Source organism: Entelurus aequoreus, linkage group LG21 (assembly GCF_033978785.1).
Source record: "Entelurus aequoreus isolate RoL-2023_Sb linkage group LG21, RoL_Eaeq_v1.1, whole genome shotgun sequence".
In the NCBI taxonomy this organism is placed as follows: domain Eukaryota; kingdom Metazoa; phylum Chordata; class Actinopteri; order Syngnathiformes; family Syngnathidae; genus Entelurus; species Entelurus aequoreus.
In genome coordinates this window covers 20,077,583-20,096,791 of record NC_084751.1, presented here as the reverse complement: position 1 = coordinate 20,096,791, position 19,209 = coordinate 20,077,583, and the positions used below count along the sequence as shown (strand labels likewise).

At 41.7% G+C, this 19,209-nt stretch overlaps 1 protein-coding gene across 1 annotated transcript in view; it reads left to right on the top strand.

Annotated features, from left to right (window-relative positions):
- The first annotated feature begins 13,545 nt into the window (after window positions 1-13,545).
- LOC133638482 (matrix metalloproteinase-17-like) overlaps window positions 13,546-19,209 on the top strand; it is a 308,014-nt gene continuing 302,350 nt past the window's right edge. The window contains exon 1 of the mRNA XM_062031144.1: window positions 13,546-13,972. Within this exon, the coding sequence (XP_061887128.1) occupies window positions 13,889-13,972 (84 nt within the window). The 5' untranslated portion in view covers window positions 13,546-13,888. The remainder of the gene's footprint in view (window positions 13,973-19,209) is intronic.

The window sequence follows — 19,209 nt, the reverse complement described above, 5'->3', positions numbered from 1 at the left end:
TGGTCCGATGAGGTCCATCCCAATTCTTTCGAACGGGACCTCCATGAGCGGTAATGGGCGCAAGGGCGCCTTTGGGGTGGCCGCTGGATTCACCAGCTGGCAGTCCGGGCAGGCAGCGCACCAACGGCGCACGTCTGCCCGGAGGCCTGGCCAATAGAATCGGACCATGACCTGATAGAATGTTTTATCATACCCTAAGTGGCCAGACATAGGATTAAAATGCGCCGCCTGGAAAACCATTTCCCGGCGGTGTTTTGGCACCAAAAACTGGGTGTGTTCCTCCCCGGTTTGAGTGTCACGGCCCACTCTGTATAATCTATCCCGAATAATTGAAAAATGGGGGAATACCCGCGCTTTCCCCGGGTGCACCAGCTGACCGTCAATATAATCCACCTGGTCCCAGGCCTCGCGCAAGGTTTCATCACGGGACTGCTCGAGGGGAAAATCCTCAGTAGGTTGCCACCGGGGGGCAGGGGGGGCCTCCCGCGAAGCCCCCGCCGGTTCCCGCTCGGCAGTACCGGATGAAGCCGCATCGCCGCTGAGAACTGCGCGGATACTCCCCCTCTCCTACTGTCCGTGAACGCACCCCCACGCATTGTGTCACCAAATGGTTGAATCCCGGCCAATTCGTCCCTAGAATTACGGGGTGCGTAAGGTGTGTGCTTACGGCAACCTTGACATTATGCTTTTGATTATTATATAAAATTTCCACTGGCACCATAGGGTACTCGTGCACATCCCCATGAATACTGAATAATTTTCCCCCGTGTCGCCTGCCTCAACGCCCCGGGTCGAACCAGGTTTTGGTGGATCATGATCTGTTTGCAGCCCGAATCCACCATCGCCCGATATGTACTCCCTTGTACCTTTACCGGGACACAGTACGTCTCCCCCCGATCGGGGGCGGGTGCTGGAGGCCCGACAACCCGCATCACCTGCCCCACCTACATTACGGAGCACTCCCGGCGCACGTGCCCGGGCCGTCCGCACCTCCAGCACACCGGCCCTGGTGTTTGAGGTGCCATCTGCGAGGGAAGCCCTTTCTCCGCAGCGCCGGTCCCCTGGAATGCACACATCGGAGAGATATTATAACCCCGTGTGTCCCCCCTTGTGTGTCTCTGGGTGCGTGTGGGTGTGTGTTCTTTTTGCATGTCCGCGTGGGGAACCTGTTCGCAGGCTCCGGGTGGCTCCGCCGGGCGTGGTCGCCGCTCCAGAGGCGCCCCCTCCATAGCGGGGCGAGTCGCCGGCGGGGTGATGGGGTGGGCCCCTCGGCCGTCTTGGTTTCCGCCTCCCGCTGGACCGCCAGGTGTTCCTCCGCCAATTTCACCGCTGCTTTGACGTCCGGGGGGCTGTGGTACCTTACCCACGCGGAGGTCCTGGCCGGGATGGCCTCCACGAACCGCTCCAGGATGATGGCCTCCAGCATTTTTGGATCCAACCCGTTAGGCTGGAGCCAACGGGTTGCTGCGTCTCTCAGCTGGAACGCCAGCACGAATGGCCGGTCCCCTGGTCCCAACTTCATGGCCCGGAACTTTTGCCGATGGTCTTCGGGGCTGCTGCCGACCCGGTCCAGTATGGCGTGGCGCAAGTTTGAATACTGCATGCAAGCGGCCGCCGGGAGACTCAACGCCGCCCGCTGCGCCTCCCCCACCAGGAGCGGCAGCAGTTTCGCGCCCCATTCCTCCTCCGGCCACTTGCATGACGTCGCCGTGGCCTCGAAGACATCGAGGAATGTCTGGGGGTCCTCCCCCTCCACCATGCGCTCCATGGAGGACATGCCTCCCGCCGCCTTTGCTCTGTCCATTAGCGCCTGCAGCACCCGTGTCTGCTGCCGGCTTGCCGTTGACACCTCGGCCAGCACTTGGCCCAGTGCCTCCAGCGGGGATGTTGACGACATACCTTCTGTGGTCCGCCTTGTTGGGTGCCACTGTGAGATGTCTCTGTCTCGGGTTCCTCTTGGACCACCGGGGAAGGAACAACACTCTCTGGTGTGGGTTTTACAATTGTTTTAATTTTCTTACACAAGTCTCTCTTGAGCTTTTCAGCTCTTCGCACATACAATGTCTTTACTTGGCTTTTCAGCTCTTCTCACATACAATGTCTCTTGTTGGCTTTTCAGCTCTTCTCACATACAATGTCTCTTGTTGGCTTTTCAGCCCTCTCCTCCAGTGTCCTTCCTTCCGTGCTTCCCGGCTCTCTCCCCCCCCCCCCCCCATGGTCTCTGACGCTGCTAATAAAGGAACAGGTGATTAGATAACTCGTTCCAGCTGAGCCATCCACTCACCTGTCTGCTGCTTCATGGCCGGCCCCCGCACACACCCCGCCCGCAGGGAATGCGCGACCACGCCCCTCTCCACACCCAGGAGGCTTTGTTAGGTTTGGTCAACCTGCACAGTCCACCCTTGCACACACTGGGGGTCGAACCACTGTCCAAAGCACAGGCCCGCTACATCGTTTGGTGTTGACCCACCACGTTGTTATTTGGGCCCGCCATGTCATTTAACGTGACCCACCACAACATTTAAAGTGGCCTGTGAAAGGCTGGAAATAATGAAGCACATTCTGGCTAATCAATCAATCAATCAATCAATCAATCAATGTTTATTTATATAGCCCTAAATCACAAGTGTCTCAAAAGGGCTGCACAAGCCACAATGACATCCTCTGTCAGAGCCCACATAAAGGCAAGGAAAAACTCACAACCCAGTGGGATGTCAATGTGAATGACTATGAGAAACCTTGGAGAGGACCGCAGATGTGGGTAACCCCCCCTCCATCTAGGGGAGACCGGATGCAATGGACGTCGAGTGGGTCTAGCATAATATTGTGAAAGTCTAGTCCATAGTGGATCTAACATAATAGTGAGAGTCCAGTCCAAAGTGGGGCCAGCAGGAGACCATCCCGAGCGGAGACGGGTCAGCGGCGCAGCGATGTCCACAACCGATGCACAGGCGAGCGGTCCATACCGGGTCCCGACTCTGGACAGCCAGCACTTCATCCATGGCCACCGGACCTGTGCCCCACCCCTCCACTAGGGAGAGGGGGGCAGAGGAAAAAAGAAAAGAAACGGCAGATCAACTTATCTAAAAAGAAGGTCTAAAAAGGGGGGGTCTATTTAAAGGCTAGAGTATACAAATGAGTTTTAAGATGGGACTTAAATGCTTCTACTAAATGTATTTGTTCTTTCAGCTGCAAATGTTTTGCCCCAGTGGTTCTCATACATTTTTCACCAAGTACTAACTCAAAAAAAACAATAAAATATAGTAGCGTAGTAGGCCTAAGTATCCATTAAAAACCCGGCAGAGGTTTTATTTGACAAGTGTATTTAATATTTTTGGCCACTGTTACATTACACACAGTTCGAACAGTAACACTGTCTTTGAATATAGGACATTAAAACACTGTACTTTAATCAAGTGATTCTTTGGCTTACCATGAGATGGAGCCTGCATACCACTAGTGCGGGGGTCAGCAACCTGCGGCTCTCGAGCTTTCTTTAGCACCGCCCTGGTGGCTCCCTAGAGCATTTTTAAAAAAGGATTTAAAATGGAAAAAAATGGGGTAATAATACTTTTTTTTTTTCAGTATGGTTTTTGTTTGAGGACAAACATGACACAAACCTTCCCAATTGTTAGAAAGCCCACTGTTTATTTAATATGTTTAATATGAGTATTTGGTGAACAGTGTTTTGTCCTACTAATTTCGGCGGTTCTTGAACTCACCATAGCAGAGGTGGGACCAAGTCATTGTTTTGCAAGTCACAAGTAAGTCTCAAGTCTTTGCCCTCAAGTCTCGAGTCAAGTCCCGATTCAAGACAGGCAAGTCCCGAGTCAAGTCCAAAGTCGAGACTGGAAAGTCTCAAGTCAAGTCCCAAGTCCTGCATTTTGAGTTTTGAGTCCTTTCAAGTCCTTTTAACCACAGACTAATATATTTACACAGATTGTTTATGCTTTTAAAACGCTGTATTCATTTTTTAAAACAAGTGCATTTGAAATTGCAGGGAAAAAAATAGTGCTGACATTGCACCTCATAATAGCACTATCAACCAGTCATTTTAAACATTTAACTCATTCCTTTACAGAATAAACACATTTGAAAAAACAAGTGCAACTGTACTTATGTGCACAAAAGTGTTAACATTGTATTTCCATCGCATATTGCATTGTAACTAGTTCCACAGCAGTTTCTATCCTGTTCTTACCTTATCTCATTGATCTCCTCTCATACTGTATGTGTGTTTATGTGTGCGTACACATGAAAAACATAACAAATACATGAACATAACAATGAACAGAGTTGTACTTTTTAGATGTCAAGGCCCTATGCAATATGTACACATATTCTTAATATAGTATACATTTTAACTGACCTTTATTTGACTATGTTTGTCTTATTGTAGGTGGCTAAAATATGCGGTGCTGCTGACCGCCGTCTAACGTTACGTTACTGTGTGTGATACATTGACTAACGTAACGTTAGTGTAGGTACCTCATGCAACCCTGCTTAAAAAAAATCACTTGACAAAAAGTATGAATAAGGTAGCGAACTGCAGTGGACGCAACAGATTGCCGTGTTTGCAATGACGTTATAACCATAGACATCTTATAAGTAGACAGAGCATTGGCTGCTGTGACGCGAGCAATTTGGCCGCCATCTTGAAGTAGTGATGAGGAGCCGGCGAGCAGCCTAAACTGACAGTTGACAGGTAGAAAACAAAGATACCGGGTGGGTGTTCAGCGTTTTCCTGCTCAAATGAGCGGACTGTTGAAAATAGGAATCGGGGGATTACTTTTCACAATTAAGATTTAACATTAACGTACTATTGGTTGTATTTTATGAAAATAATATTACCACAGAGTTGAGAAGGAGCAAAGATCTTCAATATTTGTATGTGAAAATCACAAAGAAATCTTCTGGGGGAGGATGACGCCCCTACAGGGGTTTGGTTTACAAACTTTCTGCCCCACCTAAAACAAAATTCACCAGCCGCCACTGATTATGATGCATTCTCATTTTAGGCAAAATATAAGACAATACTTTCTTAACAGTTTAATTGTAACCAGAAATAAGTCTTCAAGTAAAAATATTCAAATACTAACATTGTTGAGTTAGACAGCATTAGGTTTTATTCTGAATCCAGTAAAAACAGATTGGTGGTTTTAGCTGATATAAAGACTTTCAGGTGTTTATATATGTTTCTGTTTACGTATTTGGCAGACGCTTTTATCCAAAGCGACATACATAAAAAATACATATAAAACAATCACTGTAAACATGATCATTTAAGGGAAGCATGTAATACAAAATATCAATACAAAGTGTCAAGACAGAATAAACTATCTGCTGCTGCAGCAACAGAGATACAGTCTATAGGTCCCTAACATATATAGATATCTAATGTATTCATACATTGTTTATGTAGGATATACGCATGTATATATAACCTAATCATATTGTTTCTTCAATTTAAAAATAGCTGACCGTTTTTTTCCCCCTTCTCTGGGATTACAGTATATTCCCAGTTTTGATCTTGGACGTCTGGTCACTTATAGCACATAAGAATATTATATTACTGTTAAGCAAACTATGAATAATAAAACATGCCAAAACATGTGTCCTTTATCATAGCTACACGTATGACAAAAAAGTGCGTAAAAATCAGTGGTATTCAGTGAAGTAAGATGAATTAAATGCGTTGACAGTTCATTGCTCCTGCCAAATTAATTGCACTGAGTGGAGCGGATCACCACTCCAAGATGGCAGCCCCGCGTCTCGTCTGCGTACCTTTATAAGATATCTATGGTTACAACGTTAGCAGTGAGTTTACAGCCTCACTGATTTAACTACACAGCAAATAAAAGTCACGTTACTTAGCCACTAAACGTTAGCTTACACTCAAAATGTACCCTTCTTTGTGCATCTTCAAATGTCGAACGAAGTTGGAAGTTGTTGCGTCTCCGTCTGTAATCTTCGAACTGCATGCTTTGCATACGGTAATTCGTTTTTTGTTGACCAAGTTGTAGTTTTTATACCCGAACGAAACCAACTTTGGCATCATTTTTTCTCACTGCCACCTTGTTTGACAATTCTTCTTCATTGGTTTTCCTGCAATTTGATTGGATGAGTGCTGTGGGATGAAAAAAACGTAGATCTAATTTGATTGGCTATTGTACTGACAGCAGACACGCAGCACACACGCTGATAGATAGACACACAAGTACAAAATAAAAGATACGGAGCGCTCCTAATTATAACTTTTTAATCTTTGGGTTTTGAGGGAAGTAGCAAGTCATGTCAAGTCAAAAAGGCTGAAGTCCAAGTAGTCACAAGTCATTGATGTTAAAGTCTAAGTCGAGTTGCAAGTCTCTTTACATTTTGTCAAGTCGAGTCTAAAGTCATCAAATTCATGACTCGAGTCTCACTCGAGTCCAAGTCATGTGACTCGAGTCCACACCTCTGCACCATAGTGTGGACTGTGACGCAACAGTTTGTTTACATGTAAAATCTTCCACTCCTTCTTTGTCTCATTTTGTCCACCAAAAGTTTAATGCTGTGCGTAAGTGCACAAAGGAGCGCTTTGTTGATGTTATTGACTTGTTGGAGTGCTAATCAGGCTATTTAAGCTAGCTGTATGTACATATTGCATCATTAGTAGGTATATTTGAGCTCATTTAATTTCCTTTACTTTCATCCTTTTTGTATATAATTTAATTTTGCATGTCTCATGACACGTTATCTGTATGTAATATTGGCAGATAGTTGTTTGTGTGCCATGTTGTTCCAGACAACATCTATACCTTTGGCCACTAAAAGGCAGTCATTTCCAGGAGTTATCTCACCTTCTAAGTAGCCTTTAATTTACTAATGGTTTCTAAAGTTGTAAAAATGTGTACAATATATATTACATTTCAACATTTTTGTCAACGAAGATTTGCTTCAGCCTGCGACACATAGTCATTTTGATAGTAGGCTATTATAGCTAATATAGACACTTAAATCATGTGTTGCCTTCATTATAACACTTATATGAGACTTTTAAAGTCATTTTGATAGTAGGCTATTATAGCTAATATAGACACTTACGTCATGTGTTGCCTTCATTCTAAGACTTATGTACAGTTTTTCATTTTTTGCGGCTCCAGACAGATTTGTTTTTTCCATTTTTGGTCCAATATGGCTCTTTCAACGTTTTGGGTTGCCGACCCCTGCATTAGTGGAACATGTAACACAGTTTGAGGAACACTGTTCTACACTTTAATATTATCTGATCATGAAACAAGATGTTTGGGGAAAAAAAGGAGGCAAAACAAGAAGAATGCTGTAAGAAGGCTAAAACACTTAAAAATTACACCAAATAGCAATTCCACAGTAGACAACAACAGCACTGCTGCTGACTGAATGAGCACCACAATGGTTGTACTGCCAGACACAAAATGTCTGCCCTGCAAGGCACACAATGGGGGGCAAGGAATAGCTGTACATATCAAATATTTATAACATTCTGAGTTTTAATAATTTTCTTATTGGAAAAAAAAGAACGCAAAATACAAAACACAGTTTCAAAAATGTCATTTGAAAGTGTATTTGTTTATTGTTATTATTATTATGTCCTGAGAAGATTAGTCAAATCTGATTTTTGTTTAGTTCAGTTTTTTTTGTTTTTTTTAGCAATTTCAACTTATATTCTTTCAATACGGCCAAATTAAAACAAAAAAAATAACAAATGGTGCGATATTGTGGTAACACTTTAGTATGGGGAACATATTCACCATTAATTAGTTGCTTATTAAAGTAACAAAGACTTAATTTAGAGTTATTTGGACACTAGGGGAACATATAAGGGTTAGGGTTAGGGTTACTAATAAGCAATAATTCTGAGGTTTATTTAGGGAAGACTCTTAGTTAATAGCTTACTGGTTGTATAATAAGGTCATGCAGAATAAGGCATTAATAAGTACTTAATAATGACTAATTAAGAGCCAATATGTTACTAATTAAGCAACTAATTAATGGTGAATATGTGTTCTCCATACTAAAGTGTTACCGATATTGTTTGTATTATAGCTGCCACTGTCTCTCTTGATAATCATAATTAGTTTCTGGTATTTTGTTTTATTTCCTTTCCAATGCTTTTATTTCTGTTCCACTTCCTGTTTGCCTCCTTTTTTCCACGACTTCTCTTTGAGTGCTGGCTCCCTCACCTGTCCTTGATTGGCTATCAGAATACACCTGTTCCTGGTTGCCGATCCGGATGCTTTTTGTGCTTGATCATTGTGCTTTGTACATCAATGTTCCTGCGGTTCCTGTGCACTTCCCTGCTGCACCGTTTCTTTATTTTTGTTAATCACTACATTCTACCTGCACTTTGCCAGTCATCTCTGCATCCTGAGTTCCAGACCAAGAAGACCCATTTTGGCTGGTAGTGATGGTTATACTTTTCAGAGTCTGTATTAATTTTGAACCAAAACATGTACTAACATTTAAGGACAAAGAGCAGCTCTTAACTATAAGGTCATACACTGATACCTCTTTTTTGAAGACTGTGCATTATATGCTGCTTGATCCCTGAAGAAGACTAGTTTTGACCACTGGTGACAACTAGCAAAATCTTTTATAATTTTATTGCTGTTAAGAAGGACATTCATTGTCTCTCCCTCCATTGTAGAATTTGTAGTTTGAAACTCCATCTCCCAGCAGAAGGGTACTAAAGAGCAGAAATATGCCAGTACTTGTCTTGGGAGGCTCCAGTACAACAAATGAGAAGACATAAAAGATGAGGTTCCCCAGTGTGACAGCTTTCAAGCTGTCTTCCTACATCTCCTGATGACGCAAACAGGCAAATACAATTCCCCCCACTATAAAAAAAAATACTGAAAATGAAGAGTTTCTTTTTAGAATTCCTGCCACAAAGTGTTGTGTTGGAGCACACCCTCCAGTGGGGGAGTGCAGTACCAGCACTGCATACTCATCTTCTGGTCAGTATCTCTGGAAGTAATAAGGATTTGAAGTTTTGTGAAAAGATATTTTGCAGGAAAGGGGATAATTGCCACATCGGGGGCTTGGAATGCATTCTTCTGCTTGAGCGAGCTTGTTTGTCATTAAGCTACCACAATGGCTCTGCTTTCAAATAAGGAAATCAAATGCAAGTACTTTTAAATGTAGATGTTTTTAATGGACAGTAAACTTTATTTGGAGCAGATGAGCAAATCCACGCTCGTTTGCCAGTCACATTCACTTAGGATGAAACGACGAAAAACTCCATTCTGCTTCATTAAGGTACCGTATTTTCCGGACTATAGAGCACAGCGGTATTTAAGCCGCACCCACCAAATTTTAGAAGAAAGTAATTTACATATATTAGCCATACCGGACTTAAAAGCCGTAGATCAGGGGTGTCAAACATATGGCCCGTGGGCCGGATCAGGCCCGCGAACAGGTTTTATCCGGCCCGCGGGATGAGTTTGCTAAGTTTAAAAATGAGCCAACATTTTTGAATGAAAGAAACTGCTGTTCTAAATGTGTCCACTAGATGTCGCAATAGCAATTATTTGTATCTTTGTAGATGATGCTGCATATGTAAAAAGATAAAAATAAATCACATGATGTTAGTGCACCAGTCAAGGAAAATGAGCAAACCACATACGTATATAACATCCTGTAATTTGATTTTGATATTCTTTTTTATCTTGATAGATTGAAAATGAACACCAATGAGTTGATAATTTAGTAGATTTTTCTCCATGTGGCCCCCGATCTAAAATGAGTTTGACACCCCCTGTCGTAGATAAATACGTCATGAAATAAGATTTTTGGTAAATGTTTATTTACATACATCCATTGTTTCCAAATGGTGCCTTTAAGAGTAAAATCAAACAAAACAGAAGTCATCGCCATGGACCCACTAGCTAGGGAAGCTAGCTTTCCAATCAGTTGAACTGGGGGTCAGCAACCCACGGCTCTAGCGCTGCATGCGGCTCTTTAAAGTGGCTCCCTGGAGCTTTTTCAAACATGTATGAAAATGGAAAAAGATGGAAGAAAAAATATACTTTTTGTTTTAATGTGGTTTCTGTAGGAGGACAAACATGACACAAACCTTTTTAACTGTTAGAAAGCCCACTGTTTAATATGTTTGTGTTTATGCTTCACTGATGAGAGTATTTGCCGAGTGCAATTTCGTCCTACTAATTTTGGCGGTCCTTGAACTCACAGTAGTTGTGTGGACTGTGACGCAACAGTTTGTTTACATGTGTAACTTTCTCCAACACTGCCACGGAAAGACGTGTTTTATGCCACGCCTTCTTTGTCTCATTTTGTCCACCAAATGTTATATGCTGTGCGTGAATGCAGAAAGGTGAGCTTTGTTGACTTGTTGGAGTTGCTAAGCAGACATATTTGGTCACTGCATGACTGCAAGCTAATTGATGCTAACATGCTATTCAGGCTAGTTGTATGTACATATTGCATCATTATGCCTCATTTTTAGGTATATTTGAGCTCATTTAGTTTCCTTTACTTTTGCCCTGAGTGTATTTGATTTATATTTGAATGTCTCATGACACATTATCTGTATGTAATATTGGCTTCCTTTCTGACAGTTGCCATGTCATTTTGATAGTGGGCTGATATAACTAATATAGAGTAGGCACTTACATCATGTGTTGCCTTCATTATAAGACTTATGGTAAATGGTAAATGGGTTATACTTGTGTAGCGCTTTTCATCCTTCAAGGTACTCAAAGCGTTTTGACACTATCTCCACATTCACCCATTCAACAAATCAACTCAATAGCTCAATAACTCAATAACTAATCAAGTTATTATCCAGTTTTGTATTTATACTAATGTTTGGTTAGGTTAAAATAAAGAGATCTTCTAACTTCATCTCGATTTAGACTGAGACTCCATCGGTCCAGTACGTCTTTTTTTACTTGCAAACCCAAATCTACGGATAACGACTTCCAAGTTACCTTGATGTCTCAAGAGGATTTGCAAAAAACGAGTTCAAATGGCCGTTATCCGTTTTATCCATTTTCTAATTGTGCACAAAATCTAAAATTTGAAAAGCGATTCGTTATCCATTTTTTCATTTTAATTCTGGAAACAAATATTGAAAAAAATTTATTTGTTATTTACTTTTTTTGTGTGTGTTGGATATATTTTGACTGATCGTACACGGTCCGTGTACCTTCCGTTCATTCTATTTCTAATTCTGAAACGCAAATCAAAAAACTAAATTAGGGTAGTTTTTTGATTTTTATTATATATGGCAGATTTTAAAACAAACAAAAAGGGTTGATTTTCATTAAAACATTGCCATCCATGGTTTGATTTCAAATTTTCATTTTATGGATTTTTATTTTTCCGGATAAACACAAAAATCGGGTATACGTTTATCCAAAATGCAAAAATGCGTGTTTATCTGTGTGATGACCAATTGAACCGGAAGCAATATTTTAGCTTTTCCTTTGCGTTTAGCATGTTTTTAGCATAACAGTAACATCTTTGTTCAGCAGGAGTCCTATTGTCGTTTTAAAAAAGTGTCATTAAATAGTTGTCCAACTTTTGTTTCAGAAATGAAAATTAAAAAAAATGGCTCGAAATTTGTTTTTTGATTTGCATTTAAGAATTGGAAATAGAATGAATGGAAGGTACAGAGACCGTACACGGTCCTTAAAATGTGTTGGTAATTGTTTTTTTGGGCACACCTTGTGGTCACGATAATTCATTAAATTAAGATCATGATGCAGTACGTTAAATAATGCGGACACAATTCTTACTGGATACATTCTAATACGCTTTTGCCTCAGAGAATTTGTATTGTAAGTAATGTGCAACTATCATAATTTGATACTTGTTTATATTGAGAAATGTGATGTTTTAGACTGCAATATTGTTCAATTAAGGGCACTTTTTTGGGCATGTCTAGCTTGTGTGCTATTATGTGCTTAGCTGTTATGTAGCTGCTGGCTCTTAGTAGTCTATAGCCCTACCACGTGTACGTTTTGTAAACAAATTCACTAAAATACAAAAGAAAAGACAAACTTTGTATGCTTATTGGAGGACATGTAAATGCTAACTGGCTGTCCTGCTTTGCACAAGTAAACATGCTGCAGGACTGCTTGTATCGGAGATCTTGCATGCAAGCTGATATCATCCGATACTTGTGCTTTTGATGATATCGATGGATATTGATTTGTGTATCCTTTTCTGTATTGTTCAAACGCTCATGTGCGACAAAGTTTTTTAGGCGATGGAAAATTCATAATAGTGATGTCAATATCAAATCACAAGGATATTGCACCACCTTATGCTATGTTAACAATGAAAACACAACAAAAAGTATCTATAAATTGAGTACATTCAAAGTATTCTAATTCACATCTCATCTTATACCTACCAGTGATTGTTTCCTTCATGAAAAAAATTATAACAACTTCTTTGAAGGGCTCTTTGAATTGAATGGCTTCTTAAGATACGGCTCCCTTCAAAGGGCTATAAATATCATATCTGCAGTCAGGTATATACATTTTGTTTCGTTTTGTAAACAAGAACACAACCCGAATCCTAACAAAAATCACTTTCTTTTAATGCCTAATAGAATACAAGTAGCAATTAAATGCTTTATAGCCATTTAAATTGTATCACAGTAGTGCTAGAAATACATCAGTATGTTTTGGTTAAAAAAATAAATTAATTCATGTTTTTTTTTGTAATTCAAACAATTAAAAAAATAAATAAAAGCTTAATTGAGATATATGCCCTTAATGTTCAGATCTCACAGCGGTTCACATAAAGTAAGAAACATTACAAGTGCTAACAGGAAACTGAGTAGACTCCCTTCAGAGTAATAGCACCAGATTGAGTTTATTTTTTAACATGTACACTGATTAAAACATGTCTATTTATTAACAACTTATTTATTTTTAGTTTTGTGTGATTCATATTGTATATCTAATTGATCTGATTGTGCTCCACTTGGTTTAATTATAAAGCCAGTTACTCACTGCACAATTAATCATCATCAGCTTAAATAATTGTGTTGTTTTATATTGTCTGACTTAAAAAAAATAATTATATATATCCATCCATTTTCTACCGCTTGTCGTTTTCGGGGTAGCGGGGGGTGCTGGAGCCTATCTCAGCTGCATTCGGGCGGAAGGCGGGGTACACCCTGGACAAGTCGCCACCTCATCACAGGGCCAATACAGATAGACAGACAACATTCACACTCACATTCACACACTAGGAACAATTTAGTGTTGCCAATCAACCTATCCCCAGGTGCATGTCCTTGGAGGTGGGAGGAAGCCGAAGTACCAGGAGGGAACCCACACAGTCATGACATAAATAAAATACAATTATAAAAAGTTAATATATACAGTAACTGATTAATGATAACAACACTGAAAAAATACAAATCATTAAAAATGCTAAACGTTTACACGGAACGTCAAAAAAAAAAAAAAGGTGGCGGGGAGGGGGGCACCGTGGCTTTATTTTGACAGTCCATCCCGGAAGTAGGCGACATTAACGCTAACCGTAGCTCTGTTCTAAGCTGCTCGTACCGCGGCTGAGTTACTTTGAGCAGAGCTGGAGACTCTCCAGTCATGAGTGGAGCTCATCTGGATTTTTAAAACAAAACACTTTCTCTTTTGTTTTCTTTCTAGACACCATTACTTTGTTTAAAGTGCCTTGTCGACATAAACTGGGGTGATGTTCCCAACTCGCCGCGGCACCTGTTTTCATGTGTTTTGTGCGGCGTTCAAGAGTCAGCTGGACTATTTGGAATTTTGGAAACCACTAAAAGGCTCGTTGTGCGACCAGCCTGGTGTAAGGGCGTGATTTTTATTTCTTTTTTTTTTTGTGGATCAGGATTATATCTGCGAAGATGCTTCTGCTGGTGCCTATTCTGTGGCTTCTGCCTCTGAGCGGAGCTGCTCCATCTGCAAACGAGCAAGAGGACACGGGGGTGGTAAGTTTACTATCATGGAGATCAACTTTCTCTCATCTTCCTTTTTTTCTTCCTTCCAAAATCTCCTGATCTGAATGTTAACAGCCCACTGCAGTCCAATGATGCTCAGAGGCAGCAATGCAGGAATATAACCTGATTGTCCTGTGACTTATTGCAAATAAATACACAATAGAGAAGCAGCTGCATTTGATTAATACTAAATACATGTAAAGGTTTTTTTTTCTGGCATGCATTTTCCTACAGCATCCTGTGCCCATAACAAGAGGAGATCACTGTCACAGGCATGGGAGATTATTACATCAAGGTTTTTTCTCACTCATGCAATTTGCAAAGAGAACTTCCCATTGAGGGTGCTTGGAAAAGGAAATGTCAAGTGGTTTACTTATCCACGGTAAAAGCATATTCGATGTCTTCAAAGCACACACGCATGCAGGTGGGAAGAATTTCAAAAAGCAAAATTCCACGTCGTCGTCGTAGCGCCGTTTTCCCAAAGATACACTTCTCAAGGCCACGGAGATTTGACGGAGAAGCAAAATAGAACTCCAGCGGTGCCTTGGTTTCCGTACGTCCCAACTTTTGTTAGGATTTGGTTTTCAATACAACTACAACTAACAACTATTTTATTATTTGATTCGTCATCGGCAATCTTAAAGAGATAAGTTCCCAGATCGGTGGCAGATATTTACCTTTTTTGTAGGGATCTAGGCAGCACGGTGGAAGAGGGGTTAGTGCATCTGCCTCACAATACGAAGGCCCTGAGCAGTCCTGGGTTCAATCCCGGGCTCGGGATCTTTCTGTGTGGAGTTTGCATGTTCTCCCCGTGACTTCCCGTCTGGGTACTCCTGCTTCCTCCCACCTCCAAAGACATGCACCTGGGGATAAGTTGATTGGCAACACTAAATTGGCCTTAGTGTGTGAATGTTGTCTGTCTATATGTGTTGGCCCTGCGATGAGGTGGCGACTTGTCCAGGGTGTACCCCGCCTTCCGCCCGAATGCAGCTGAGATCAATCAATCAATGTTTATTTATAGATAGGCTCCAGCGACCCCCCGCTATCCCAAAAGGGACAAGCGGTAAAAAATGGATGGATGGATGGATGGATGTAGGGATCTAGTGTTGTCCGGTACTGGTATACCAAAATTATTTCAATACTTTTCGGTACTTTCCGATACTTTTCTGAATAAAGGGGACCACAAAAATTGTATTATTGGCGTCATTTTAACAAACAAATCTTACGGTACATTAAACATATGTTTCTTATTGCACGTTTGTCCTTAAATAAAATAGTGAACATACAAGCCAACTTTTGTAGTAATTTATACTAATTTAATCTTTTAGTAATAAGTAAACAAACAAAGGTTCCTAATTAGTCTGCTGACATATGCAGTAACATATTGTGTCATTTATCATTCTATTATTTTGTCAACATTTTTAAGGACAAGTGGTAGAAAATGAATTATTAATCTACTTGTTCATTTACTGTTAATATCTGCTTACTTTCTCTTTTAACACGCTCTATCTACACTTATGTTAAAATGTCATTTATTCTTCTGTTGTTTGATACTTTACATTAGTTTTGGATGATACCACACATTTGGTAAGTCGTTACAGAATCATACATTGGTCATATTCAAAGTCCTCATTTGTCCAGGGACATATTTCCTGAGTTTATAAACATAATATACATTTAAAAAAAACGAAAGAAGATGTTGTGATGGCAAAAAATATCGACGTAATCATAGTAGTATCGACTAGATACGATCCTGTACTTAGTATCATTACAGTGGATGTTAGGTGTAGATCCACCAATGGGGTTTCTTTACATGTTGATGCCGGTGAGCTACGGTGTGTAGTGAAGCATGTTTAGCTATTCTTCGTCCTGCAGGGATGATACTTGTAAGAATCATACTTTATTTGTCGCCATGGAGGCGAGGATTAGTGATTTAGAAGTATCTAAAACACTGTACACTGGGGCTGGACTTTAGCCGCTAGCTAGCTAGCCATGTCTTAAAGCACCTTTTCCGGTAAGCGTTTCAGTGTTATAACTTCACCTTTATCGACAGTTTTTAAGCCAAAATGCATCCATTATCCCTTTTCTGACTACACACTGTGTCTGCTTGTAAGTACTCCGTGATTGTGCACTGCGGAACATGCTCGTCTGCTCATAAAACCAGCAATGACACGACGTGACGACAACGGGGGCGCGGGTGGGTGGTGGACCGGTACTTTTCAGAGGCGGTATCGTGCCGAATATGATTCATTATTATCGTGGTACTATACTAATATAATATACTGTACAACCCTATAGGGATCATATTATGATTTTTTGGGATCATATTATGAATTTTTTTGTACATTTAAGACACTTCCTTGTGGTCTACATAACATGTAATGAGAGTTTTTTGGTCAAAATGTTGCATAGATTATGTTTTACAGACTGCTTTCTGACCGTCTCTTCAGGATGCGTCGTTTTGTGGGCAGTCTTATTTACATCCCTCCACTTCAACTGCGTCTTCCCCCCCTTAGCCATGTTGTAGTTTTTAGAGCTTCTATAGCGAGTCTACTGACGGATTAAGGTTGACCTATACACTACTTTGTATTAGAAATGGCAAGAGTGGATGATGCTCGCGCAAAATTTCCACTATTGTATGGAAATATGGGTAAACGTCACCAATGGGTAAATGTCACCAATGGGTAAACGTCACTAATGGGTAAACGTCACTAATGGGTAAACGTCACTAATGGGTAAACGTCACTAATGGGGCAAATTCCAAACGGATCGTTTACCGCACATATGTCAGAGTCAAGGCCCGCGGGCCATATCCGGCCCGCGAGAAGGTTTTTTACGGCCCTTGGGATGATCTTGATTTATTATTAGAACCGGCCCGCAGACCGCAGATCTTTTACACGCACCAAGCGGATGCCGGTCCAAGGTTCCGAAAGGGGGCGAGCGGCCCGCCGGGACGCGCCTGCCGGCCGAAGGGCTGCAGCCCGGCCGTCAGTCGCGGAGCCCGCCGTGCCACGCGCGCCAAGGGGGCGGGCCGAAACCCGGCCCCGAGGCACTGAGACTTCTGCTTTGTTTCCCCAAACCGCGCGTCACCGCCGGGCCCGCACCACCGTCGGGCTGCAGCCCGAGCGTCGGTGGCGGAACCCGTCATGTGCCGCGCGCGCCAAGCGGAGCGGGGGGGTCAAGCGGGCCGAAACCCGCAGGCCACCCCCTCACCACGAGGCCCTGAGACTTCTGCGTTTGACCCCTACGCGCGGCCCGTCGGGACGCGCCCGCCGTCAAGCCACGAGGGCCAGCCGTCGGGTCGCGGAGCCCGCCGTGCCACGCGCGCCAAGGGGCGGGCCGAAACCAGCGGGGGGTTTCGGGCACCCAACTCGCCTCCCTCCCACGGAGGGAGGAGGGGGGTTTAATGTGAACATTACTGTGCAATCACATATTTAGAGTTTTTACTCAATTCAAGTTTAAAAGTTAAAGTTTAATATTTGTTTTCACTGCATGTTACTTCTCCTTAAACAAAGTGTTGTTTTTGATTTATAGATTTTTGCACTTTATTTTATTGTATTTCAATTTAATTATATTTTAAAAATATTTCAGTTGAGTGGATGATAGAAAATTGCTATTATTGTTTTTTTCTTTGAAGTAAATTTAGCCCACTTTTGCTAAAATAGAAAATATAGGCTACTGATGGTGCCTTGAATACCGGTTTCTTTCATTTAATGTTCATGTTATGGGGATTTTTATATAAAGGAAATTTGTCTTTTGTGTCTGTTGAAAATTAAAGATTACTGACAGAGCCATAAGAAAATATTGCTTTATTTATCTGATCATATTGGAATATATTTGTTAGGTTTTCAGTAGGTTCAATTAGGTTCACTAGACTATATGCGTCATTTAAAAATTTTTCAATGAACATTCGAACAGTCCGGCCCTCGGCTTGTAGCTAAATTTTTTATTTGGCCCTCCGTCCATTTGACTTTGACACCCCTGGTTTACCGGATCGTTTTGCCTCCATGTTTCGATTTAAAATGTTCTAGGACTTACACAAATACAAAACATTTTTTACAAATGGGTAAATAAAGTTAACTGATGAGCTGCAAAGCCCAGCCAATCTTTACAGCAGCTGTGTCCCAGTATTTACAGTGCATCCGGAACGTATTCACAGCGCTTCAATTTTTCCACATTTTGTTATGTAACGGCCTTATTCCAAAATGGAACAAATGTATTTTGTCCTCCAAATTCTACATAATGACAATGTGAAAAGTTATTTTTTTTACATATTTATTAAAGATAAAAATAAATAACATTGTACAGAAGTATTCCTAGCCTTTGTTCAATACTTTGTTGATGCACCCTTGGCAGCAATTACAGCCTCAAGTCTTTTTGAATATGATGCCACAAGCTTGGCACACCGATCTTTGGGCAGAGTTCCCCATTTCTCTTTGCAGCACCTTTCAAGCTCCATCAGGTACGTTTTCATCTAGGATGTCTCTGTACATTGCTGCATCCATCTGTCCCTCTCCCAGTTCCTGCCGCTGAACATCCCCACAGCATGATGATGCCACCACCATGCTTCCTTGTAGGGATGGTGTTGACCTGGTGATGAGGGATACCTGGTTTTCTCCAACCATGATGCCTGGCATTCAAGCCAAAGAGTTCAATATTTGTCTCTTAAAACTAGATAATTTTGTTTCTCATGGTTTGAGAGTCTTTTAGTTGCTATGGTGGGTGGGTTCTCCTGAGTCCGATAGATCCTTCGTGACCTGTACAGGTTTGAGACAGATTTTTATTGTCATACACAAGTCTTGTTTGCTTACACACCCCGCTCCGCGGCACGCCTGCAGGCCACGCCCCCCTCCACAGTTGCATTTTGGCAAACTTTTTACTAAGAAATGGCTTCTGTCTGGCTTGATTGGTGGTTTGATGCAAAGATGGTTGTCCTTCTGGAAGGTTCTCTTCTCTCCACAGAGGAATGCTGTAGGTCTGACGGAGTGACCATCGGGTTTTTGTTTAATTCCCTGACTAGACTTGGATGAAGGCTGTAACATGATTCTGTCTACTCTTCTGTTAAAATGTAGTTAGCACTTGTTCTTCTGAATGAAAACATACATTGACCCTCATTCTTCTGTTGTTTCCATACATTACATTAGTTTTGGGTGATACTTCAAATTGGGGTATCAATGCAATATCAAGTAGTTACAGGGGCAACATTGGTCATGCCAATGTTCATACTT